The 25,901-nt window shown below is 37.5% G+C and overlaps 1 protein-coding gene across 4 annotated transcripts in view; it reads left to right on the top strand.

Annotated features, from left to right (window-relative positions):
* SDK1 (sidekick cell adhesion molecule 1) overlaps positions 1 to 25,605 on the top strand; it is a 1,196,729-nt gene extending 1,171,124 nt beyond the window's left edge. For all 4 annotated transcript variants that reach the window (XM_031949904.1, XM_031949968.1, XM_031949836.1 and 1 more), the window contains 3 exons: positions 1,628 to 1,748; positions 4,663 to 4,792; positions 21,360 to 25,605. In XM_031949904.1, the coding sequence (XP_031805764.1) occupies positions 1,628 to 1,748; positions 4,663 to 4,792; positions 21,360 to 21,632 (524 nt within the window). In that variant the 3' untranslated portion in view covers positions 21,633 to 25,605. The remainder of the gene's footprint in view (positions 1 to 1,627; positions 1,749 to 4,662; positions 4,793 to 21,359) is intronic.
* The last annotated feature ends 296 nt before the right edge of the window (positions 25,606 to 25,901 follow it).

Here is a 25,901-nt window from a genome sequence, read left to right as displayed (position 1 = left end):
TAGTCAAAATTTTTGCAGGACAAAAGGATTTAAAATCTCTAGCCAAAGGCCAGTAGATCAAGTTCCTAGGTGACTATCTTAATAGGATTTGACCAGAACTATCAAAAATAATTGAAACAGAGCCCTTTCCAAAGCTAGCTCCATAGTTTGGAGCTTTCAAATTCCACTTGCCTTTTCATCTTAGAAATGTTGAATCACAGCAGTAAGGTTCTCTTGCCCATATGTAATGGAACCACTTTAACTCTTAACTACCTGGAGCCTGGACATGCTGACACACTAAGCTACACCACAGACTGTTACCATTAACTAGCCATCAAGTAGCAGGGCATCCAATCCTAAAGGGTTAATAAAATACAAAGCATTGTAAAAATCTTACCATTTCCCTTTGTGAAGTTAAGCAATTCATCCTCCAAAGAAAGGATTTATTTTTTTTTCTGTATAAATTAACTTCTAACAAGTGTTAGTAAATCAGATTTTATTCCTGTGAGATTTAAAATGTATGAATGGCATGGCATTTTACTGAACTAATGCTATTACAGAACCTTATGCCTGGCGCATAGAAAATGTCCCTCTTTTCACTCCTTCTCACCGTCTGGAAAACAGACATGAAAAGACAGACACGACCTGCAGCTTCTGATATTCAGACTTGCCCTAGAGTATTAATGTTACATCATAATTGAAGCTTAGGAAAAATACTTGTCTATAAAGAATGCCTACCATTCCTGCCTGAGAGACAAGCAGAATTGAAAGGCTGTGGGTTTATGGCATCATTCAAATCTCTTCTGTCTTGTTGCCCTTCCTCTGTCCAATTCTTGGCTTTTAGTCCCTTCTTATTTCTTTTCCCCTACTGATTCCTCTTTCCATCAGAATTATTTACCCTCACTCAGCCTTATTCTCTGATTTGCTGTCCTCTCCCTCACCATTTCTGTTTGTTATATTTTTCAATTTTCTCTCCTCCACTGAAAAACTCAATTTCCGTTTTCTCCTGACAACTTTCCAGTTATCTTCTTTTACTCTCTCGTCCCCATACCCTTTATAAGCTGATACTCAATGGTAGCATTTAGTAGATGGAGAAATAGTAATGGACCTCTAGGAGAAGAGAGAAAAATTATACTTCATTAGGCCAGTTTCTTCATTATGGTTACCCTCTGTGTTCCAAGCCAATCACTCCATACCTGTGCTTGTGCTGCTCCTTCAGCCAAGAATGCCTTCCTTCCTTCTCCCTATCAATACATTTCCTGCTTATTCTCCAGTCTACCTCCTTCCTTCAGGGCAGTCAGCCTCTTTTAATCTCTGCAGTTTACTGTGAGCTCTTCCTTCCCCAAAACTTGAAAGTCATTACTGTGTATTTTATTCATTTGGTTTACTGTTTTTGAATTGCCTTCTATTATTATTTAATGTTTAATGTGCATGTGTATTCAGCTAGATTGTAAACTCCATGAGGACAGTGTCTTTGTTTCAGTCATCATCAATGTTCCAAGTATAAGACTTGGCCTATGACTTATGTATTGATCTGGTCTGTTGGTTCTACTCAATAGATAGGTATTTGTTAACAGATTAAAAAAATAGATAAAAGCAGAACTTTTTATCATCCACATAAAATTCAAATAATTATTTTTTTTTTCAGGAAAAAGCATCTCCAATATGGAGGAATCAGTGACCTTGGATAACGGAGGGTTTGCTGCTCTTGAGCTAAACAGCCGCCATCTCAATGTCAAGAGCACTTTCTCCAAGAAGAATGGCACCAGGTACAACATTTTATCTTGGACCAGTGCTTGCCACTTAATATTTTATGATTTGGCCGCCTTTCATGAACCCTCATTTGGTGAAACTGAACAAATATGTTAGAATGAATGAATGAAGAGAGCATTTATTAAGTGCTTGCTATATGCAAAACCCTGTGTTAAGTGCTGGAGATAAAAAGAGAAAATTAAGGAGACATTTTTATTATATTAGAAATCATTATTGAAATCCTATATGTTGTAGAACTTCAAAAGAGATGTAATCACTGAAGGTCAATTTTAAATTGGTGGATTACACCAAACGCCAGATTTCATGGTTGGTTGGTTTGTTCTAGAGGAGATCAAAATGACATCACCATGTTAGTCAAGTTGCAGGGTGCTCTGCCAGAGGTCAGACACAAATAGTCCCTGTGAACATTGGGATGGCTTCTCCAATTTTGCACATCTCATGTTTCTTTTAGGCTAATTCAGTTCTGCTTTGCTCATAGAGTTCAGCACCTTCTCTGATAAGCGCAGCCATGCTGAATATCCTGTGCCAGAATCTCCCATGCCATACAATCAATTCTAAAGTTCTTAAGAGAGAGTTTGTTCTTGTATCGCTTTTTCTGACCACCTTCCTTGTGAGCACTTGCCTTGTATGAGTTCTCCATAAAATAATTTTTTTGGCAAGCATACATTTGGTATTTGGCAGATTTCATAACATGAAGTAGCTGATCACATGAAATGAAGCTGAACAATGTGGAATCAGCAACATCAAAGGAAGAGAGAAGTAAATAGGGCTTTGTGAGGATGCACAGGAAGCATCAAGGTCAGAGCACAAACCATCAACTTGTTGCAAGCTCTCTTTCTAAACAGCTATGTGTTTAAATTTACCCTTTTCCTCTCTGTTATCACTTTTACAGTGGGATACATAGACAAAAGAACTAAAAAAATAACAGTCTCTGACTTCAGGGAGCTTACATTCTTTCAGAAAAGATGATATTTACATGAGAGATAGATATAAAAGTTGAGTTTATCTTTAGGTTCCTTCTTTATTGAAAAAAGTCACCCATGCCTTTCTCTGTGATATTCTTTGTTAAATTGAGTTTAGTTGAGGACTGGCCTCCATTTCAGAATTGTGCCAGATAATAATCTACAGCTCATATTCACTGGGCTTAAGGGCAAAAGATCAAGGAAAAAGTTATATCCCTTTTCTCCACCTCAGATTTTTTATGAAACTGTACTTTTCTTTACTCTGGTATTGAGGTTACCTCCTAGCATTTGTTATTAACTAAATTGAGCATTGAAAAATGGCTCTTAAGACCTTGGAGACATTGGCTTGTGTTTGTGTTAAATTTCTGGTTCTCCATACAATTACAATCTGTTGGCAGTTATAGACTAGCATCATTTACTGGCACTTTGCAATATGTGCCTAGTTGATTTATTTCTCTAACATTTATTGCATTTGAATATTTTATGATTTATTTGTGAGCTAGGCATCAATTCAACTTCCTAGAATAAAAAGATTGGACCCAAATGGTTACATGACACATTCATTCTTTAAAAACAATAATAATAACAATAATAATAATATTAAGTGACCTTTCAGGGGTGACTTTTTATGTGGACAAATTAACAGTATTTCTGGGGAACCAGAGTCTCTGGGTAGTCAAGATACTGTATGGTCCTTTGTTTGGTCATAAAAGGTCAAAATATCTATCCCTCCAGTTGCCATTCTTTCTTTAAAGGAACTTTTAAAAATAAACATTTTCCTGGCCAATGACATCTACATATGGTTCCCTGTGAGTTTCCCCTTGGGGAAAGAAAGACAGGCTACATTTAGATGTAAACAGGTAAATTTCAGTACAATGAAAATGTGTGTTTGTTCCTTAGCCAAGAACTATCCTAGAAGAAAGCAAGAAATGTAGCATCTAATTTTATTCTAACTAATTGACTAGTCAGGTGATGGACCACAAAGTGTATCCCCACCCAATCCTGGTTTACAATAGTCTCTTAATACGTCTGGTTGACAGATTGATTCTACCCCAGTACTCAGAAAGTCAGTTAACATGCATTTATTAAATGCTTACTATGTGCCAGATACTGTGCTAAGCTAAAAACAATCCCTACCTTCAAAAGGTTCACAATCCAATAATGGAAATAACTATATACATACACGATATAAACATTACAAATAGTAGATAATACAAAAAAGGTAGATATTCTCAACAGAATTTCCTCATTTTCTTTCAAAATTTCCCCACTTAAAAGCAGGCATTTCCTTCAGTAACTACATAACCTAGTCCAGGCAGCTGCAGAATGAATGCCTCAGAAACTGCCTCCCTTCCACCCACCACCATTAAGTGCCTTGGTGTCAACAGCCAAAGTCCTAATTCCCAGGACTCCTAGGCTAATCACATTGAGGGAGTATCAAGCCTTTGCAGGTGGAAGATGATAGGGGTCCCATCACCTGGATAATGCCTCCTACTGCCTAATTAAACTCTAACAGGGTCTCTCAAAGTGCCATGTGCCCTGCTGATTCCTGTTCCAAATTAATCAGGGCAGGCTTTAGTGGGAGAAAAGACCATTGCTTGCTTAAGGACGTGTTTTGTCGCTTACAGAGTGACTTTGATAGGCTTCTTCCAAGTAACCTCAGTACCTGTCTTAGAAAAGCTGTCACTTTAGAGGTGCTTGATGTTTATTCAGGATCAGAGATTATGAAAATGTCAAGTTGGCCCTTGAGAAAGAAATTAGAGGCAACTAATTGGATTTGGTGACCTGTGGTTGAAGGTTTGGAGATCAGAGTCCAAATCTGCACGGGGATTAGTAAGTGCCAATAGGCATATTGGGAAACTCCTGATGAAAGTCCTATTATGTTCAATGCTGCCCTTCACACAGCATCCTCTGTTGCATGCTACCCCCTTCCCCTTCATACTCCTAGATCCCCTCCTCGACCAAGTCCTGGTGGGCTACATTATTCTGATGAGGACATCTGCAACAAGTACAATGGAGCAGTGCTAACTGAGAGTGTGAATCTGAAGGAGAAATCTGTAGATGCGTCTGAATCTGAGGTGAGTACTTTTCTTTAGCAGCAGGTGCCATTTATGGTAAAGAATGTCAATATCCTCTAACTAATAGTATGAATGTAAAGATTCCTTTTATTTCTGAGATACTTAATAGTTTTTGAAAACAAGCTTTAATCTGAGCCTTATCTTAATCCTATGAGTCAGTTGCCAGGCTCATACTTGACCTGGAAGCTTTGTAGGACCGTACAGAGCTTGAATCTGCTGATATATCACCTTTAAAAAAACAATATTCATCACATGCTACAATTAATTTATTCAATACTAATCAAAGGAAAAACATTCAAACACCTAGCAGGAGGCAAATTTTGGTTACCACTATTTCTTGGTCTAGTAAAGAGCCTTAACTCTCACAACTCCAATCTGCCAGTCTTATCTTGATACTTAGGTTATCATTCCTTTGACTCCAGGAAATATACATTATTTTCACTCTGCAATGCCTTCCTTGCCTCCTGTAAGTCTTGCTTACCCTGGTTCCCAGTTCCATAAATGTTTTTCCACATATTCTTTCCCATATTGCAGCATGGATTTTTCACCGGGTTTCAATTCGCCCTGCACTGATAGTATCCAAAGCTAAGTATTTAAAATCCAGGACATCATGGAATAATGGAAAAGTTATTGGATTTATATCTAGAAGATAGTTTTAAGTGCCAGCTTTATTGGCTTCCTTCATGTCCCAACTAAAATCCATTCTTCTTTGAGAAACCTTTCCTGATACCTTTTAATGCTAGTGCCTTCCCTTGTTGACTATCTCCATTTATCCTAGCTAAAGTTTGTTTGTATTTATTATAACTTGGACAGAAACAGCATATTCAGTGGACAGATCTTTATTAATTATCATCTCTGGGCATACAATCTGAGATACTGTGAGAGAGTATAAAAACTCGAAGTTGAAGTTAACAAGCACTATATTAAGTAGTGGGAATACAAACCACTGGAAAAAAGCATCCCTGCTAGGAGCTCACAGTCTGAGGGTGAAACAGCATGAAATCAACCATGTATAAACAAGATGCAGAGAGAACAACCTGGAGACTAAGGGGACCCAGTAAAGGCTCCTTAAAGAAAGAGGATTTTTTTTTCTATTTTTCAAAAAAAGTCAGGAATTCCAAGACACAGAGGTAAAGAGGGCAGATAAAGAGGACAACCAATGAAAGACAGAGAGTTAGAAGTTATCTTAAGCATGGAGAACAGCAAAGAGATCATTTGGGATATTAGAGCATATAGAGGGGATCAAGATACAAGAAGATTGAAAAGGTAAAAAGGAGCCAGATTATAAAGGTCTTCTAAATCCAAATAGAGGATTAAATATATGATCCTAGAGGTAATAGAAAGCTTATTCAATTAGAGGGGAATATTTAAGAAGGTTATTTTGATAACTAAATGGAGGGTAGACTGAAGTGAGGAAACACGTGAGGAAAGATCAACCAGAAATTTTTGCAATAATCCAGGAATGAGGTGAAAAGGGCCAATACCATGATCATGGCAGTGTTGTAAGAGAAAGGGATATATACAAGAGATATTGCAAAAGTAGAATTAGCAGGACTTGCAAACAAATTTATATGGAGAGTAAGGGTAAGAGATAGTAAGTACTCACAAATCATACCACATTGTAGGCTAGTTGACTAAGAGAATGGTGGAACTCTTGATAGTAATAAGAAAGTAAGAAGAGGTCAGAGTTTGGGGGGAAAGATATATTGATCTTAGACATTGAGTTTAAGATGTCAATGTAACATCCAGTTTTGAGATGTCTAATGGAAATTTGGAGATATGAGACTCAAGATAAGAAGAGAAAGTAGGGATGGATCAATAGACCTGAAAATGATCTTCATAGAGAATATAATTGAATCTATGGGAGTAAAATAGCATAGAGGAAGAAGAGAAGAGGGCCCAACACAAAGCAGTGAAAAATATCTAAAAATTAGTTTAGTAGTTAGCAAGGAAACAATAGACTGGTCAGTCATGTAGGAGTGAAACCAGAATAAAGAGCAGTGTCACAAAAATTTAGAAAGAAAAAAAGATCAAAGTGAAAAGAGTGGTCAACAATATTATAAGCTTCAGAGGGGCTAAGAAATTTGAAGACTGAGGAAAGGTCATTGCATTTGGCAACTGAAAACTCATTGGTATCTTTGGAGAGAGCAGTTTGAGTTTAACGTCCCTGCCTTGAAAAAGTGGGAAGAACAAACACATACATGAATTGGTGTGTGAGAACCTTTGCTCCTGAGGTTTTCTCAAAGAACTGCTTTCTCTTTACTCCCATCTGTGCTTATGAAAGACATACATACCTTTCAAAGTCTCAGTGTTAACCCCTCTAAAAATAAGAAGCCTTTCTTGATCTCCAACTGTCCTAATCCCACAGTGAACCCTTCATCTTCTGAAATTCTACTTACATTTTGTTTATATTCTCTCAGGGCACTTATTACCTGCTGCTTTGCATGATAGTTATTCATTCCTTTCCTCAAGCACTTATTAAGGGTCTACTCTGTGCAAGACACAGTTCTAAAGCTTAGAGATATAAAGAGGAAAAGGAAAGCCTGCCCTCAAGTAGCTGTTTGTCTCCCAAAAGTCTTAGCAGTTTAGAGCTACCAAAGCTTAATACTGTGCTAAGACTCTGGGGCACCTATTTGTATTCTCATAAATTCATAGAATGTTAGCAAGAGAAAAGAGTCTTCCTCTGTGATGCCATATTAAACCATATATATTTTGAGGGAAAAATATGTTCTTTATATTTTTTGTCTCCCACCCTGCCTAGTACAGTGTAGTAACAGATATTTGTTGAATGAATGAAATGTAAAAATGAATGTAGAATTTCCTAGGATAAACTCAATAAAGAAGGATAGATATAGTGAAAAGATCCCTGGCTTCACCACTTAACTACCTTTAGTAAAACTAATCACTTATATTCCCAGGACCTTGGCTTCCCTGTTTGAAAAACAAGGGGATTGGATGAGATCATCACTAAAATACCTTCCTCTTCTAAATCCTATGATCCTACATAACAAGTGATTGTAGTTCACATTCCTATGATATTCTCCAGCTGTTAAAAAAAATCACTAAATATAATCTCTTTTGATCTAGAGAGTATGCCTATTTTGCAGAAGAAGGAACACATAAAATTAAGACTACTTTGGTTAGCAAGTTAGCATGTTCAAAGTTTTTCTTAATTAGCTTGCAGGTTGGAGGACAATTTCTACAAAAATACTCAAATTCTATGGTATTTTGGTCTTTTTCTTAGTCAAGAAAAAAAGAAGCAACATGTCTAAAAATTAGAACTACTGAGTATAGAAATTGAGATATCTTGTAGTTGATATAAAGAGGGCAGAGCAGGCAAGGAGAGGAATTTAAGAGTGACCTAATAATAGCTTAAGTTTAGTTAGGTTTGAGATTTAGGGAACATCTTGAATATAGAAAAGTGGAACAACTTATGATTACAAGAGAAACATGGAGCAATTTGTCAGGGGAGAGAAATTAGAGCATGTTATCCCTTACTCCAAACTTAACGTAGTACAATTTTTTAAAGGGAAATCCTTAAGCTAAGTCAATTTCTACAGACTCAGTGGTAAAGAAAAATTAAGCATATTGCCCAGAGTCATGCCAGTTATCAGAGGAAGGACTTAAAATTGAGTACTAAAGCTTCAAATCTTTTCACTAAGAAAGAGTTAAAAAAAAAAAAGCAAGCTTAATTTATCAGAGACGGTTTCTTGTTATATGAGGGAATTGTTATGTGAAACTCTGACCATATCTCTATGTTTTCCTGAAAAAAATTTAACCTTACCATGGTTTGCAAAATACAAAGACAAAAAATGAAAAACAAAAAAATCCTTCCTTGTTGAACTCTGACATCAGATTTTGAAGTCCCAACTAAAATTTCACCTTCTAAAGGAAACATTTCTCCATTCCTCTGAGTTCCAGTGCCTTTCTTCTGTTGATTATTTCCTATTTATCCTATATATATATCTTGTTTTGTATATATTTGTTTGCTTGTTGTTTCTCCTTTTAGATTATAAGCTTCTTGAGGATAGAGACTGTATATTTGCTTCTTTTTGTATCCTTGATGTTTAACATAGTCTCTAGAACGTAATAGGCACTTAAAATGTTTGTTGAATGGTCATGTGAACCTTACGTTTATTGTTGGGACTGAGCTATAAAAGCATCTAGAAGACTAATAAACATCTCTGTTGGATTATGGATAGAACACTGAGCTTGGAGTCAGGAAGACTTATCTTCATGATTTCAAATCTGGCCTCAGACACTTAGTAGCTGTGTGACCTTAGGCAAATTACTTAATCCTGTTTGTCTCAGTTCCTCATCTGTAAAATGAGATGGAGAATGGAATGGCAAACTACTCCATTTACCTTCAGCAAGAATACCCCAAAATAGATTATAAAGAATTAGACACAAGTTAAATAAGTTAACAAAATTAATATTATTTTAATGGGCAGCCAAATCACATAGTAGTTACATTGCTGAATCTAAAATTAGAAACACTCGTCTTCATGAATTCAAATCTGGCCTCAAACACTTCCTAGATATGTGACCCTGGAATGTCATTTAACCCTGCTTGCCTTATACATAAAATGAGTTGGAGAAGAAAATGGAAAACTTCAGTATCTTTGCTAAGAAAACTCCAAATGTGATCACAAAGAATTGGAATAACTGAAGAACAGTTGATTAAATGGCTTCCTCTGTATAGAATATTAGCAAGGGAAAAGAGTCTTCCTCTGTGATGCCATATTAAACCATATATCTTTTGAGGGAAAAAAATATGTTCTTTATATCCATGATCTCTTCCCATCTCTCATTCTTTACCCTCTCCCACTCCTTCTCCTGCTGACACCTAAAGCAAAACAGTGCACCTAGCCTCTTTAGAAATATCCTTTTACTGGGTAACTATAAACTGTGTTTTTTTTTAGATTTTCTCCAATGACTATTTCTAGAGATGGGCTAGAAAGTGAGAGCTAAAATGCCAGAGGCAGATTCTTTTGGTACTTCTTTATCCTCTCTACTCTGTAGGAAGCTGGATCTTCCTTGACATTTCTGGTGCTTTTCTCTCACATGTATCTGAACAAGAGGCAGAACCAATATTTGACAATAAGCACATATATGTATGTATATATATATCATTCATTCATTCAACAAGCATTTTTATGCAGGATATGAATGGGGAGCTTTGTTGATTGATTAGAAATTAGAATGCATTTATATTGGGTTAGGCAGCCATGGTCGATAAGTAGATCAAAGAAACAACTTTTCATTCTCATTTATTAGCATTCCTTCCTGAAGAATTTTTTCCTCCAAGTTTAAAATGATGAACTTTTGGGAATAAACACAATTAAAGGAGAAGCACCCAGTGAACATGTTTTTTTCAGGTACTACTGGCTGAGAAGGCATCTAGCCAATATGATGTAGGTTCAGGATATTGCACTCTCTAACATTCATACTTTAAATCAATGTTTAATCTCAGATCAATTTTGCCTGTGAAGTTTGCTCTGTGCAGGGCCAATTGAACCCATGACTTAAATTCAGTGATTTCTTGCAAAGGGGTGTTTGTCCAGGTTGGGTGGGAGAGTACATGATTTGCCAACATCATTAGCTTTGCTTTTCTCCCGGGTTTGGTTTACAAAAGACACCCAGATCTCTGGCCATGGGTATGGCCAAGAGTTGTGTTAGAACTTCAACTGGCAGGGTGGGAGGACTCAAAGGTTAGGCTTGTGTCTCAAAATGAGGATTGCCAGATGAAGTCTTGCAGAAGCCCTGCTGCACTTATCCAGGAAGGAAACAGTGAAGTACATTGCTGTTCCGGCTCTGCCTGCTGAGCCAAAGGCAGCACCAAATGAAAGAGGAAACCAGTTTTCACTCATAGCATTTCTGTACCTAAAACTAATCTTGGAATTCTCTGGGACTGTGCTCTTGGCGCTTGTTCATTATCCTAAGTAAAACAACTCCTTTTCATTATGTTCTGTCCTTTGGTACCTCCTCACCCCAACACTGTGCTAAATAAGCTTTCCTCTGTATTTAACTGTGTGCTCTTTGTGGCCAGGAACTGGCATAGGGATATGAAGAAATGAAAAAAAAAGAATAAACACTTATTAAGCCTCACTTTGTGTCAGATATTATGCCAAGCACTTTACAAATATTATCTCCCAACCTTAGGAGGTAGGGGCTATTATTATCCCCATTTTACAGTTGAGAAAATAGAATCAGACAGAAGTGATTTGCCCAGAATCACACAGCTAGTAAATATTTGAGTCCATCTTTGAATTCAGATCTTCCTGACTCCAGGCCCCATCCTGTTTACTGCCCCTAGGTGCTTAGGGGTGAGTAGGTGTGGGGACAGAAAGGATTAGCCCCATTTTGCAAGGTAATGTGAGTTTATTTCTTGAAAACATTAAATTATCTAGTAGGACCTCTTTACACACACGAAAAATATTTAGGTGTCTGAGTTATTCTAAATTCTCTGGGCATTGTGAGGTTTTCTGTGTGGATAAAATGTGCCACATCTCCTTTTCTCTTGAGTTCTTTGATATCTAATCCTGCTACATCCAGGCTTTGATGTTGACTTGTTTGGGGAACTTCTAGGCAGGAAGTGTTAATGGGCTCCCAACAGCGGTATCAGTGGGGACACTGGCTTTTGATCATCTCGGAAGTGACACTTGAGATACTGAGAAGTTCAGTTAGAGTTTTGACCACTTCTGTTTTGTAATCTCCTTAGATCTTTCATCTATTCTGTTTCTGCTTCTCATCTTCCTTTTGTTTATATTCTTACAGTACTTAGGGAAGGATGAACTCTGTTTTCCCCAAACTTTTCTTCTTAAGTTTTCTTGAAGAGCAATTATATATTTCTTTGCATAAAGTTTAGGAGGAAAGGAAACCAGGCCAATAACAACAAGGGTATTTCAAAAGCTCAGAGGCTTTTCATTGATAATGGTCTTTTCTGTATCCTCTTTCTGTTCTCTAGTTGATCATAATACATATAATGGAGGAGTGATTTCCTGTTTAGACTTTCAACTCTAAAATGTTAGAAATGGAAAAAAGATGTTGAAATGTATAGAAGCTCTTCCCAATTGAGACTGTCTAAGTGGGTTCCATGTCCCACATTGCTCTCCTCAGCAAGAAGAAGCTGAAGCATCGTATGTAGTGTTGTACACTTGTTATTCCTGTTATGGGAGGTGGGACTGGATCTCTGGTGCACAGGAGCTCTGAGCTTCAGTGACCAAAATCTATCAAGTGTCTCCACCAGGCCTTACATTAAGAATCACTGTGATAAGCCCTTGGGAGCAGGGAACTACTAACCTAAACCAAAGCAGAGAAAGTCAAAGCCACCATAATGATCAGCAATGGGATTTGGCTCAATGAGTTGCGATCATACTTCTGGCAGGGCAAGACAGAAAGATCTAGAAAGAAGGAGGAAGGGGGAGAGAGGAAAGGAAGAAGGAAAAGGAAGAGGGATAAAGGAAGAAGAAGGAAGAGGAGGAGAAAGGAAGAAGAAGAAAGAAGAGAAGGAGAAGAAGGAAGAAAGAAAAGGAAGAGGAGAAGGAAAATGGAAAAGAAGGAGGAGGAAGTAAAAGAAGGAGAAAGAGGAAGGGGAAAAAGGAGGAGGAGAAAGAAGAGGTAGAGGAAGAAGAGGAAACAATTGAAGATCAGAGCTCACAACTGCTTAGGTGATGTCACTATCATTCTTGCAAATGTCCAGCGAGTAATCCGAATTTATATATTTTTTTAAGATTTGTATCCCATTTACTAACAAAATGTCTTGAGAGGCACTTTCCAGATTAAAACACAGTAGCAAATAAGAACATTAAAAATAAAAAGTAATTTATAAGATTTATTCTATTTATAACATACCTGGAGGCTAGAACTGGGCCCAAGTTAATGTTTTGACATAACCATCTGTTCAGGAGGGAGGCAAGAAGGACATTGCTGCTAGAAGGGGAAAGGCAGTTCTTCCCAGGGCTCCTTCCCCACCTTTACATTCTTCTTTTTCTTCAGCTGGTGATGAGAACAATGAACAGGCAGGTACAAGGGGACTCTAGTTGAAAGAGCTTTTCTGAGTAGGAATTTTTCACTGAAGAAATGGTGGTGCCATTGTTTCTCTGTCTTTCTCAACCATTCTCAGAGATATGATTCCCAAAGTAATAATTCCAAGAATCTTGTCCCTGGATCACAGAATGCTGACTGACTCATGCTGCAGGCTATTGTACTCAAAGTGTCATATAACACATGCTATATCTATTTATGTTGCTGTAGTTAGAAATAATAAGTTCCATCCACAAATGCTGTTTTTCAGCACTGCTGCTTATGAATTTATATTACTATTACCTCACAAATCATAGTTTGAAAAATCCTTTTCAACATTCAAAACGGTTTTCAAATTCACTTCCATATCAACAGATGAGACGTACCCTTGGTACCTAATTCATTCCTTAATAATGTTGGAGGTTTTCATCTTGCCAATAAAATACCAAAATTGTCAGGCATTTTCTCTATTAGTTGTTTTACAGGCATCTATGTACCTTTAGAAACTCTGACAGCCAATCTGATGGCAGAGCCAGTCACATGCCATCCCTCCAAGGTTTCCTAGGTAACAAACACACATTGCTACCTTACATCATGTAGGGGGGAAAAAGCCAACCCTGCAGCATTTTCATTTTGTCAATAATTCTGACTCACTAAAATATATCCCCATTAAAAAATAATAATGTCATATAAGCAATCTACAGAATGAGTAACACTGAGAATTTTTTTTTTTAAATACCTTGCTCACTGTCTCACAAAGAAAGGCAACTGGGGCTCATGAGTCTTAGTTGTTAATTGAAACTGTAATTGGTTTTATTAGCAAGATGTTGGGTTAAATCATATCCCCAAGTTCTGAGCCAGGGGTTTCTATTGCCCATTCTCTACCTGCTCACCGGGAAATTGTTGTACCTAAAAAATCCTCTCAAGTTGGGGACTCCATTTTCTGTAGCCCAGTCTTCCCAGTCATAGGGAGGTGAAAGTGAAAGGAGAGCAGGGCAGAATCAGCCAAAGCTGTCTACTTTTTGCCTGCTAGATTCCTCATATTAACGAGGAGTCTTAATGGGAAGGAAATGTCTCTGCTGAGATAAAATTTAGTGTTTTGCCCTCTGCCTTTATAGAGGATCGATACAAAGCTATCCATTTCAACAGCGTTTCTGTATCTTGTAAAACCGTAGTTGAAGATATCATCCACTTTGTTACTCAGTGTCTCTTACACAAGACCCAAGTGATAAATTCTTGCTTGGGTTTAGTTTCAGGACCAATGCTGTCTCTGAAGATGAATTTGTATGTTTTTTCTTGTCAGAAAACAAAACTTGGTTTTCCCTTCTGCCTTCATTGCCAGATGCCCAGCTGGAATCTGCACAACTCAAATGCCTGCCTGGGAGCATCTGTTCTCACCACTCCCTTTAGATAGATGATCTTAGCTCTGCTTTTCCCCTAATTATCCTTATTTTGTGCTGCTACACTTATATCCACCATAAATTTTCTGAGAGTAGGTGGGTTCATAAATTCTTAATAACTAAATAAAAATAATGGAGAGGAACAGTGTGGATTTAAGGTCCAGGCCAGTGAAAAGGCTGTGAAGATGTTTTCCCAATTTGGTATACTGTTGAGAAAATTATTTAGGTTTACTTTTAGAATTTAATTCTACTATGCTTAACCTTCAAAGGCTCCACAAATGTTCTTAGGTACTGATGACTTACTATTTCATAAGGAAAGAAATTTAAATATTTGTAATTTTTAATGACCAAAATAAAATCTATTTTCTTTTCTTCTTACCTCCTTTTTATAGGAAAAGAACAGAAAAATATAAACCCAAAGCTTCATAATAAATATGCAGTTAAGCAAAACAAATCCTCTCATCAGCTATATCTAAAAATGTTTCATTTTGCATCATAATCTATCATTTCTCTATTAGGAAATGAGTAGAATGCTTTATCATGGTTCCCCTGGAATTATGGATGATTGGTGTTGATCAGAGCTCTTGAGACTTTCAAGGTTGTTTACAATCTTTACAATGTCATTTTTATCCCTACCCTAAAGATTTTTATATATAAAATTTTTAAAAACCTTAAAGTCACAATGAATTATCAGAAACATCAAACAAACATTTCAGTTTTTATACATATTCCCAAACTGCTTCTAAAACCAATTAAGAGAATTTGGCCTATTTCTGCAGTGCAGGGAATTGTCTGAGCAGCACCTAAATTGTGGAGTTTTTGAGGCTGGTTCTGAGACACCAAGTCCAATGGATAAACTGCTGGATGGGAGCCTCTTGAAACTGAATTCAAAATTTGGATCTTTCATTCTGACCTAGGGCAGAATACAGAGTTAGAAAATCTCAGAGTAGGAAAAGTCTTCAGAAGCCTTTTAGTGCTAAGTATACAGGACCAAATAACTCTTTTTCTTTTCCTCAACTGTAAAATGAGAAAACTGGTTTAGGATCTCAGGGTATCAAACATAGCTAATGGGCAGGAGAGTAGCAAAATTTACTAGTGAGGCAGAATCATATAAAATATAATTGGGAAATGTATAACAAAATAAGTAAAAGTACAATACAACATAGCTAATGTTAATTTGTGGTTTTCTAAGTCAGTTTGTGGCCCACAGAAATTATTGCTATTTGAATTAAACACCACAGATGCCCATCAGTTGGGGAATGGCTGAATAAAATTATATGAATGGTATATAAATGGTTATGGTATATGAATGTTATGAAACATTGTTCTCTAAGAAACGACCAGCAGGATGATTTCAGAGAGGTCTGGAGAGACTTACACGAACTGATGCTGAGTGAAATGAGCAGAACCAGGACATCATTGTATAAGGCCACAGCAAGATTATATGATGATCAATTCTGATAGACGTGGCTCTCTTCAACAATAAGATGATTCAGGCTAATTCCAATAGTCTTGTGATAGAGAGAGCCATGTACTCTCAGAGAGATGACAGTGGGGACTGAGTATGGATGACAACAGAGCGTTTTGTTTTTGTTTTTGTTTTTTACCATGTTTGTTATTGCTCACTTGCTTTTTGTTTTCTCTCTCTCTTTTTTTCTTTTTGATCTGGTTTTTCTTGTGCAGCTTGATAAATGTGGAAATATGTATAGAAGCATTTAATATATTTAACATATATTGCATTACTTGCTGTCTAGGGAAAGGAGTATGAAAAAGGGGAGGGAGAAATATTTGGAAAACAAGGTTTTACAAGGTTAAATGTTGAAACTATCTCTGTACATATTTTGAAAATAAAAATCTATTATTTAAAAATAATTAAACACCACTGGTTTAGATAACCTTGTATCCCTATTAGGTCAAAAGCTAAGGATTAGAAAGTACTTTTACAAAATCTCATTTGACTCTCATAACAACTCTGTGATTATCATCCCCATTTTATAAGTAAGGAGAATAAAATACTGAGAAGTTAAGCAATTTCCACAGAGCTGTATTTGCTTTCAGGTCTTCCTGATTACAAGTCATAAACCACTAAGCCACAGTGCCTTACTGTCCCCCACACCAGTTGGTCATCCTATACAACTTAAAGAAGATCTCCAATGAGGAGGATCACACTGCTTAATAAATAAAAGAACAAGCAAGTACTGCTTGATGGGAGTTCATTTGAAAAATACCTGGAAGTTTTAGTGGACATTTAAACATGAGTCAATAGTATAATATAACTTCCCCCCCAAAATTAGACTAGATGAATGATTCTTTCTCAATTTGCAAGAGCTTTCTTTTTAAAAATTCTAGAATGACTTTTTTCCCTGTTAAAGTTCATCCTGTTAGATTTGCCTCAACATTCTAAATAATCAAGGTTTTTTGAATCCTGACCATCTTGCCAATTATGTTGGCTGTCTCTCCAAGTTTTGTATCAAATGCAAATATGATGGATAAACCAGTTATGCCTTTATGCAGGTAATTGATTTGGGGGGTGGGGAGAAGAAGCTTAAAAGAACCAACACAAGACCAAACCCAAATCTCTGGGGCACTCTACTGGAGATATCCTTCCAGTAGATAGATAGATAGAAACCTTAATGACAATTTTTTGGGTCCCAACACTCACTGAGTACTAAATTCACCTAATTATACCATACTTTCTTTTCCTTCAATCTTTTCAATAAATATGAGAAATGTTGCTAAAATCTGGGTAAATTATATCAACAACATTTTCCAGGCCTACCTGTCTAATAACACTGTCACAAAAGTAAATGAAGTTAATCTGTTATGTCCTATTTTTGATAAAGCCATTCTCGATCTTTGTGATCCTTGCTTCCTTTTTTAAATATTCATTAATCACCTCTTTAATAGTAATATAAAGTTTTGCTTGGCATTAAAGGTAAATTCTTTGGTTAATGGTTTGCTGAATCTGTCTACTTTGCTTTTTTGAAAATTAAAATAACATGGGTTCTTGCTGAATTCTGCACTGCCTTTCCTATTCATTGTGACTTTTCAAAGATGACTGACAGTATTTCAGCAGCTAGATATGCTAGTTTGTTCAGTACCTTTGAATATAATTCATGTAAGGCTGATTACCTGAATTCATCAAGGACAGTTCTTACACTGTTCTTTTACTATGTCTCTAGCTATCTCAGTTATCAATTCCCTATTAGCCATTTATTTGTCCTTTCCAGTTCAAAGATCATTCTTCTTGGCAGAGAAAACAGAAATGAATGACTTAACCTCACTGAGCTTCAATTTCCTCTATAAAATGAAGGCATTGTATTAACTTGGTGATCTCTAATGTCCATTTCACTCCAATTCTATGACTTTTTTGTAGGTTTCCATAAATTTCAAACTCCTTAACTTTATGACAGTGTTATTGTATAAACCAGAAACCATTGATTTTCCCATTAAATCACTATGTGGTATTGGTCATGTTAAATTACCTCTCTTTGCCCAAGGCTTCCCTATAAAATGATAATGCTTTTTACCCTTCTTATGGCTAACAGATTTGATTATTTCTACAGAATACTAGTCTAGACAAGGTAAAATTTAAAAATATGTGAAATTTGTCTTCCTTTACTTCCTCCCTTTCTATATCTTCTCCATCTTTCCAGTACCCTAGTGTTCTCCATCTCAAAGTAATTCTTATGAGTCATGAATGCCTAATATAAATTAGTTCAATGCTGTCCTTTTCAGGAATATTTACGTTTTAGTAAAGGAGGGATCCAAAGTAATAAATTGCTATGTAATGATAGGTACTCTGATAGATAATGATGAAGCTGCTTTAGAACTGCTGGGTCTACCTTTGATTTTCTAAATATTCATCAAATAGTAAAATGAAATGTATCCCTTTAGTAAAATACTGTAGAATTTTACAAGACACAGAAGTCAATTTTAATGGATTTTAGTTTGCTTACTCCATTCACTTTGAATTTTTGAAAATTGAGACAACATGGATCTTTGCCCAATTGTATAATACCTTTCCTCATATTGGAAAAGTAAACACCTACTTATAAAGTCAATCTTACTCTGAAATTTTGGGGAAAGAAGCTTCACAAAAGCAAATTAGGAGGGAAAGGGAGAATTATTTTTCTTGGATTTGAATGTCATTTTGAAACCATTTAAGTTCTTTCCAATTTTTCTAGCCACAAAGATGTCAATATTAAGGATAATGATGACTGATCTTGCTCTCATGCCAAAGGAGCAGGAAGGCTTCTATTTTGTTTCCATGAGCCCTTAGAGTTTATCACAGGTCCCAGCAAAACAGCAATCAATGTGGCAACCAACCAGCATTTAGTACAGGCTTACTATTTGTGAAGCACCATGCTAGGTTTTGAGCATATTTGGACAAAAATAAAATAATCTCTGCCCTTGAATCTTCCTTTCTATCATCAGGAAAGACAACATGCTTGCCTGATTACTAGGACCAAGGCTCCCAAAGGGCAGTCTGCCTGTTCTTTCCATGACTCCTTCTCTTGGGTCCCCATCTGTCAACAAGGAGGTAGGAGGGAGTCTTACACAAGCACAGCTATCATTATTTGACGCTGATCCTGGTACCTTCTGCAGGTCTGCCAGCCTGGCTTCCTTTTTTGTCCCCAGCAAGCAATGAATTTCTGTAACTTCCTCTGGACCCAACTATTTGGCTGAACAAGAACAGCTGGAAAATGAACTCCGTCATGGTCCTTGATGAGCATCCTAAGACTAATACTACCATCATAAAAAATCTTTCTCAACCTCCACTTACTGTATTGATTATTTGAACCATTTAGAATGGACTTAAAGCTGGGGAGAAACTAATGTTTGTTTGATCCAAGCTACTAAACTCTTCAAAAATTCATATCCACACTCTTCATGGCACTTGACTTTCCATTGATGATGTGTTCCTTGAGCCCCTTCTTTAGTGTACATGACTGGAACCACCAGGCCTTCCAGGACTCTAGAAAACACAGACCTGTTCAAAAATGATTTGGATACAGAAAAAATTTCTATTTCAAGGATGGCAAAACAGAACAGGTGAAAATAAAAGCTGAGGGGAGGAGGGAGGCCAGCTCTGTATCTATGGCAAATAAACTGAAAGTTGGTTTTATTTCTTTGTAAACTTTCCATCCTCCCTCCTGTCATCTTCTTTAGTCACTTGTGCAGGCTGAAATGGGGAGGGCGTAATGCTCTAAAGAATTTTAGAAGGTAGCCTGATTCAATCCCCAAGAACTGTACACAGGAATAATTTATTTTGCCTACAGAAAGAAAACACCACAGGAGAGCCAGAGGTAGGCTAGATGTGAACATTGGATCTTACCTAGTTGACTATGCTGTGCTTAAAGATCAGTGTTTGTTTGTTTGTTTAAAAATCTATTTATATTGCAGACCTTTGGTGTTGTTGAATTACATGGAAAAAAAAGTGAGATAAATCAGACTCACAGAGTGTTTTCAAATGCAGTTGGGCAATAACGTTTCCTTTGGTCCATGCTTTGACCCCAGGAGCATCTAACAGCTACTATTCCCTCCTTATATGTCTTTTAACAGGAAAAGCTCCTTTCTTCCTTCCATCTCTAATAGCATACTATCTGACCCATCCTGTATTCTTCTTATCTTTGTGTGCATTAGAATTAAATGTGTGTGCAATGTCTTCTTGGTCCACCTAGATATAAATTCCCTTACACAGAGAGTCTGAGTCTTATTCATCATAGAATCCTCAATGTTGCTTGCATTATAATAAGCAAATAATTATAACATAATATTTTATATACATAATATAATAAGCAAATAAGCAAAAAAATAAGCAAAATGTTTATTAATGGGATCATAGATTTGGAGATGGAGAGATCTTTGAGACCATATAATTACATCCCCTCATTTTACAGATGAAGAATCTGTGGCACAGAGAGGTTAAGTGATTGGCATAAGGATATGCAGTAAAAGTCAGTGGTAGGTTAAACCTAAGTCTTTCTGACCCGAGATTCGGTATTTTACCTGGTACACAATCTGAATGTTTGCTGAATTGAACTGAATTCTTCTTTCATTCCTGCTCTTCCTACCAAAAGCATCCAGCTACCCACATCAAGCATTCTAACTCCATTATTTACTAACTGTGTGGCCACCAGTCAGTTATTTCACCTGCCTTTTATCTGCTTTGGTTTATTTATCTGTAAACTGGGAATAATAATCCATAGGATTTTTATTTGGAAAGTGCTTCTTAAAAATAAAGTTATTATTATTACATTATTATCATTATATTATTTATAATGATATAAATAATTTAGAATTATTATATAATTATAACATATCATTATATAAATATAAATATATAACAATATAAATAATTGTTTTATAATTGTGTATAATGTGTAATTATGTAAGTAATAATTATATTATATTATTATATACACATGAAGTGTTTATTGTTAATTCTCTTGTTATAGTTTTCATTGCCATTAACATTATCAATAAATGTTTACCAAATATAAGGATTGCGTTAAGTGCTGGATACTCACAAAAGCAAAGGCATAGTCTCATTGCTTCATTAGAGTCTAGTTGGTAAGATAGGACACACATGTAAAAATATAAATAGCAAGATGAGACAGCAGGTGATAAGTGACAAATTAGTAGTATAACACCTGGTAGGTAGCAGATGCTCAATAAATATTGTAAGTATGTATGAGGTGGTCTAGAAAAATAATGGCCATAAGAGAGGAGAGGGATGCGCTGCTGTGTATGAGCTCAAATAAACATAACACATTAATGGGACAACGAGAAAACCCCTTTTGATCGGAGCAGAGAGTGTCGTAAGAAAGTAGACAAAAATGAAGTTGAATCCAGTTTTCAGAAAGCCTTGGGTACCAGTGGAATTCCGCCTTTGAGCGGAGAAGTGACATGCCCAAAGAATTCCCCACCCCCCAGAAATACCATATGTTTAAATGCAAACTCAAGAAAGAAGCAGCAAAAGATCTTCCATTTCCCTTAAGCCCTACTTTACCTGATTTCTGTCAGGCTCTAAGCACATGGGACAGTGCTCCTTTCCATGGCTGACATGAGCCAGATGCTAACAGCTGCTTGCTTGTATGTCACAGATGCTCACAGCTATTTTTCTTCCCCTGCTGCAGGCCACAGACTCCGATTATGAAGATGAACTGCCAAAGCATTCCTTTGTTAACCATTACATGAGCGACCCTACCTACTATAATTCCTGGAAGCGCCAGCCCAAGGGGGTGAAGCACCCGGCCGCCTACAGGTATGAGGAGTGTGCGGCCGGCGAGAGCGAGCCCTACTTCCAGACTGTCATCACCACACAGAGTGCGGGGGGCGTGTACACCCCGGCCGGACAGCAGGCCCCGGGCTCTCGGACTCCCGTCACGGGCTTCTCCTCGTTTGTCTGACGCTCTCCGGGCCACAGCACAGTGGGAACTCCCGCCGACATTGGGGTGACCCAGCGTGACATCAGGGTGGGTGGCTGGGGCAGTGAACCGTGGGTACAGTTCTCTATCAGGGTAGAATGGATGCGAACATTCATAAGTCTATTTTTTTGAAGACAATCAACTCCGACAACAGAGCTGAAGTTTTGTTTAAAAACAATTTCTGATAAGTGACAACTTTAACCACTTGTGAACAGTAGGGTTTCAGTTGGAAGTTTTTGTTCTTTTTTTTTTTTTTTTTTTTTTTTTTTATCCTTTTTGTAACAACCACTGCAAGAAGCAGCTGCCCTTTCCTTTCCTTTTCCCTTTTCTTTTCTTTTTAAGAGAAGGTGTATTTCATCGGTGCGGGGGCATGGCGCCTTTGAGACTTCAAAAGATTTCAAAACGTTCCATTTCTCTATCTTAAAGGCCAGGTAGGAATGATGGAGGATGAAAGCAGGATGGAGCTGTGTGTGAAATATTAGGACGGACTCCTAGCCTACCACTTTCTCCTTTCTACCTCCTCTGTAGGAGAAACAGCTGGTTCACATGATTCTCAGTGGTATAACAACCTTGGTTCACTCTTGGTGTTTTGATAATGAATATTCTCCCTGTGCTCAGTCCTGACATCCCCTCCCCTCACCCCAGCTCCAATCCATTCCTAAAATACTTCTACTTGGCAGTTTTGAGCAGAGAAAAATGTTCTTGGCACGAGATGATACAATTGGAAAGTCATTCCAAGGTGGTATCATTTTGGGCCTGTTGTGGGTCAGGTCCTTCCCTGTGTGGTTCATCCCACTGGTAATTTAACAAACAAGTAAACAAAGGCCAGGTGGTACAGGAAGGATGACCTCAGGTTGGCTGGCAATGGCCCAATCACGGGAGCTTGAGAAACTGCTTCCATCCCATAGAGGCAAAAGGTACACAGCCTTCCCTTGCTAAACCAGGCAGAAAGACAACATTTTCAGAATTGCCTGACGCTTGAGGAGGAGGATTCCAAGAGGGTTTTTTAAAAACCATTTTAAAAAATATATATGTCACACTAAATGAGTGAGTCTTTGGTGTTTCCAGGTGCCTTTTTCTTAATTGTTCAGCTTTGTACATGGAAAAGCTAGTGTGTCTCCAAATAAAGCAAAACAGCTTTTGAAAAAAAGCAAGGTTGTGAATTACCTCCTGCACATTTTAAGGCTCCTTTGGTGCACTCCGGCTCCAACTCTTGTTGTTGGGTTTTTTATTTTTAACCACGAATTTGTTTTTCATTTGTTTTATATTCTCTGCCTTCTTGACCTCTGAAGCTATTGTCAGTTCCTCAAAGAACAAAGGTTGGCTCTCAACCTACGAAGGATGGTTATTGAGTTTGGGGGGATTCTGAGGGGGGGGAGGTTGTATGTTTTTCCTTTTATTATTGATGTTGTGGTTGATTCCCCACCAACCCCAGCTGTTGGAGCTACTAGAAAAATATCCTAGAGTAGGATCCAATCAATTTGTTTTTGCTACAGGTGTCTGAAAACCATAGAACTATCCACTGGCTTGTTGGTTTCTATCCTAGGGGCTAGGCTAGCTATGGGGCTAGCTTTAATATTGTCATTTCCTGCAAGTGAGCGGAGTGTGTGTGTGTGTGTGTGTGTGTGTGCGTGCACGCGCGCACATGGGAGTATGTGCAAGTATGACCCTCTTTGGCCACTGAGCACCAGTAAGGTTAGAACTGCCTGGGCTCCTAGAAATCCCCTCGAGAAGGACCAGGAATCAAGACATCTTCTGCAGGTTGTCAGCATCTCTTGAGGGCAGATGCAGAACTGATGAGAAAGCTCTTATTCACCAGTCACATAACACTGCTCTGCCTTGAGGACACAAGGAATAACTGGACAGTAATCTGGCACTACCAGGGATCAGTTCTTCTAAACCCCAAGGTGGAAAACTTGTGGTTTGTCATCTCTTCTTTGTCTCCCTGGAGCAGGAGGGGCTACCTTCCTAAATGAAGGTTTTGACCCTCAGGATTGGCCATCAATTGCTGTAGAAAGTGCTGATTAGGAAAGAAAATTCTTGGGTTGGGTAGAAGAGAGAGGGCGTGGGGAAGGGAAAGAAACACTTTGAAGAGAAAGTTTTGGGAGCTATGGAGGAAAAAAAAAAATCTAAACTCTAAACCAAAAATCCTAGAAGGTCCGTCCAAAGGCTTTTCAGCATGAGATAACTACCCACAGTTCACTGTCCAGAAAATTACTCAGAAGTCATGAGCTGTGTGGTCCTGGGTTCTTTCTGACCCACAGGTGACCACAAGACAACCACAAGACAAACAACTTGAAATTCTTTTGAAGATGAATACATAGAGAACATGGACAAAAACACTGCCTTTTGCGCACTTTGACTGCTCTCTTAAGCCATACGGACATTGCTTTAATTAACGAACTAAAAAAAAAGTTTGAAATGTCTTAGTTTGGAAATGATTTGGTTGGATTTTTTTAAAAAATCAATTCAGTGAAAATAATATAACAGGGTTTTTTTTGGAATTCATGGTATTTCTTGTATCATCTATTTTTAGTAAACTTTTTTTTTTTTTGTATAGAATTGTTTGTACAATGTAGCTGCCTTGGCGCTGTGATCACTGTCAGGATATTAGTATCTGCACATGACTTAACCACTTTGGGGGACCATGGACTTGAAACAGATTTTATGCCCAATGGATAGATCAACCCCAACTTAGGATAGAACTTCCTAGAGCAATGTAGTCACTAGGAAGTAACCACACTCATCTGTATAGAAAAGCAGAAAATGATTGTCATCCAAGAGGGATGGATGGTGGATTTAATGCTTTCCTCTAAAAGAAGAAAGGAACTTTATAGATGAAAATTGAGGAAATGTCTCCTTACATTCTGATGTAAAGTTAGAAAACATCTTGTTTGTCAGTAGAAATGAACTCTCCCTAGTAAAGATCTTAAATGAACTTATTTTAGGATTTGTTAACATCCAATAGGGTATGTCCTTTGTACATGAAGATTATGTTCCTCACCCTCAAGAGGACATACACTCTTAGCTGTTTTTCTAGGAATGGAGATACTTATTCACTCATCCATCTGTACTTTCCCACCTGGTTCCCCTTATTTGATGCAGGTTTGCCTGATAGATAGCTAGAGTTAGAAGTGTTATCCAGGACCACAAAAGAATTTTGTAGCACCAAGTTTTTTTGGTGCCCTTAGAGAGTGAACACGTGACCTTGGTCCCTAGCACTGTTTTCAAGTCAATTGAGCTAAATAAAGCAAACAGTTCCACCCCTTCCTTCAGCTTATCTGATCTCCCTGTCTTTAAAAAAAAATCTATTCAATGTCATATCAAAAAAATATGGTATGGTGGGCAATCCAGGAATCTAGTCCCAAGAACTAATGAACAAAAGAGGCTTGTGAAAGCACACTGCCCACCTAGATGCCACAAGATATGTGTGCTACTTCGTAAACTTTTTTATTGCTGTGCTTGTATTTGGCTATGATCGGACCGTAGCATGGTTTTTGCATCAATGATTTGTAGCATGATTTTCATTTCTTAAAATTTTTTAGCACACAATGTAATTATTCTCCCAACTTACAATCCATGTATTTAAATGTGGTTCTTCATTAACTAACACCTCATCTCTGTAGTGTGAACTGGGTCAAAAGGTGGGAACAATGTAAAGCTGTTCAGCTGAGTTAGTCAGCTCCAAAGATAAATAGTTGAGTTACTTTTCATTCCTGGGCCTACCATGTATCTCCCATCCTCTCTCCATTTCATGAATAGTTTGAAATCAATCTGGAAATTAAGAGAGAAATTTATAAAGGTTTCCCTGCAGTGTTCCCTGTGGTTGTGCAGAAAACCAGATCTCATTTTAAAAAAAAAAACACACACGCAAACAAAACACTCCAAAAAAAATCTATAGGAAGACAGAGAGGTGCTTTGGGTACAATTTTAATAAAATTTGTTTTTCCTTAAATTCGTGTTGTTTTCTTCAAGCAGCATGTGCTCATTTGGGCCAGGAGCTTTTGTGAGCCATAGAACAACTATCTTGGTTACCAAATATTCTGACAATATGATGGTGTGGGGGGGAGGGTGGAACACTTTGATTTCAACTACAGTGGGGACAACAATAGCCTTTTCAAGATCCAAACTCCATTCATACTGAAGTGCTAAAGATGGGACGATATGTTGAGAATGGGAGAAGCATTAGCCCACGAGTCCCGAGTTCTGGGTTTTTGACCCATATTGACCATTCACTACATGAGTGATCTT

Source organism: Sarcophilus harrisii, chromosome 1, assembly GCF_902635505.1.
Source record: "Sarcophilus harrisii chromosome 1, mSarHar1.11, whole genome shotgun sequence".
Lineage (NCBI taxonomy): Eukaryota > Metazoa > Chordata > Mammalia > Dasyuromorphia > Dasyuridae > Sarcophilus > Sarcophilus harrisii.
Note: the sequence above shows the minus strand (reverse complement) of the source record. Positions and strands in the feature narration are given on the sequence as shown.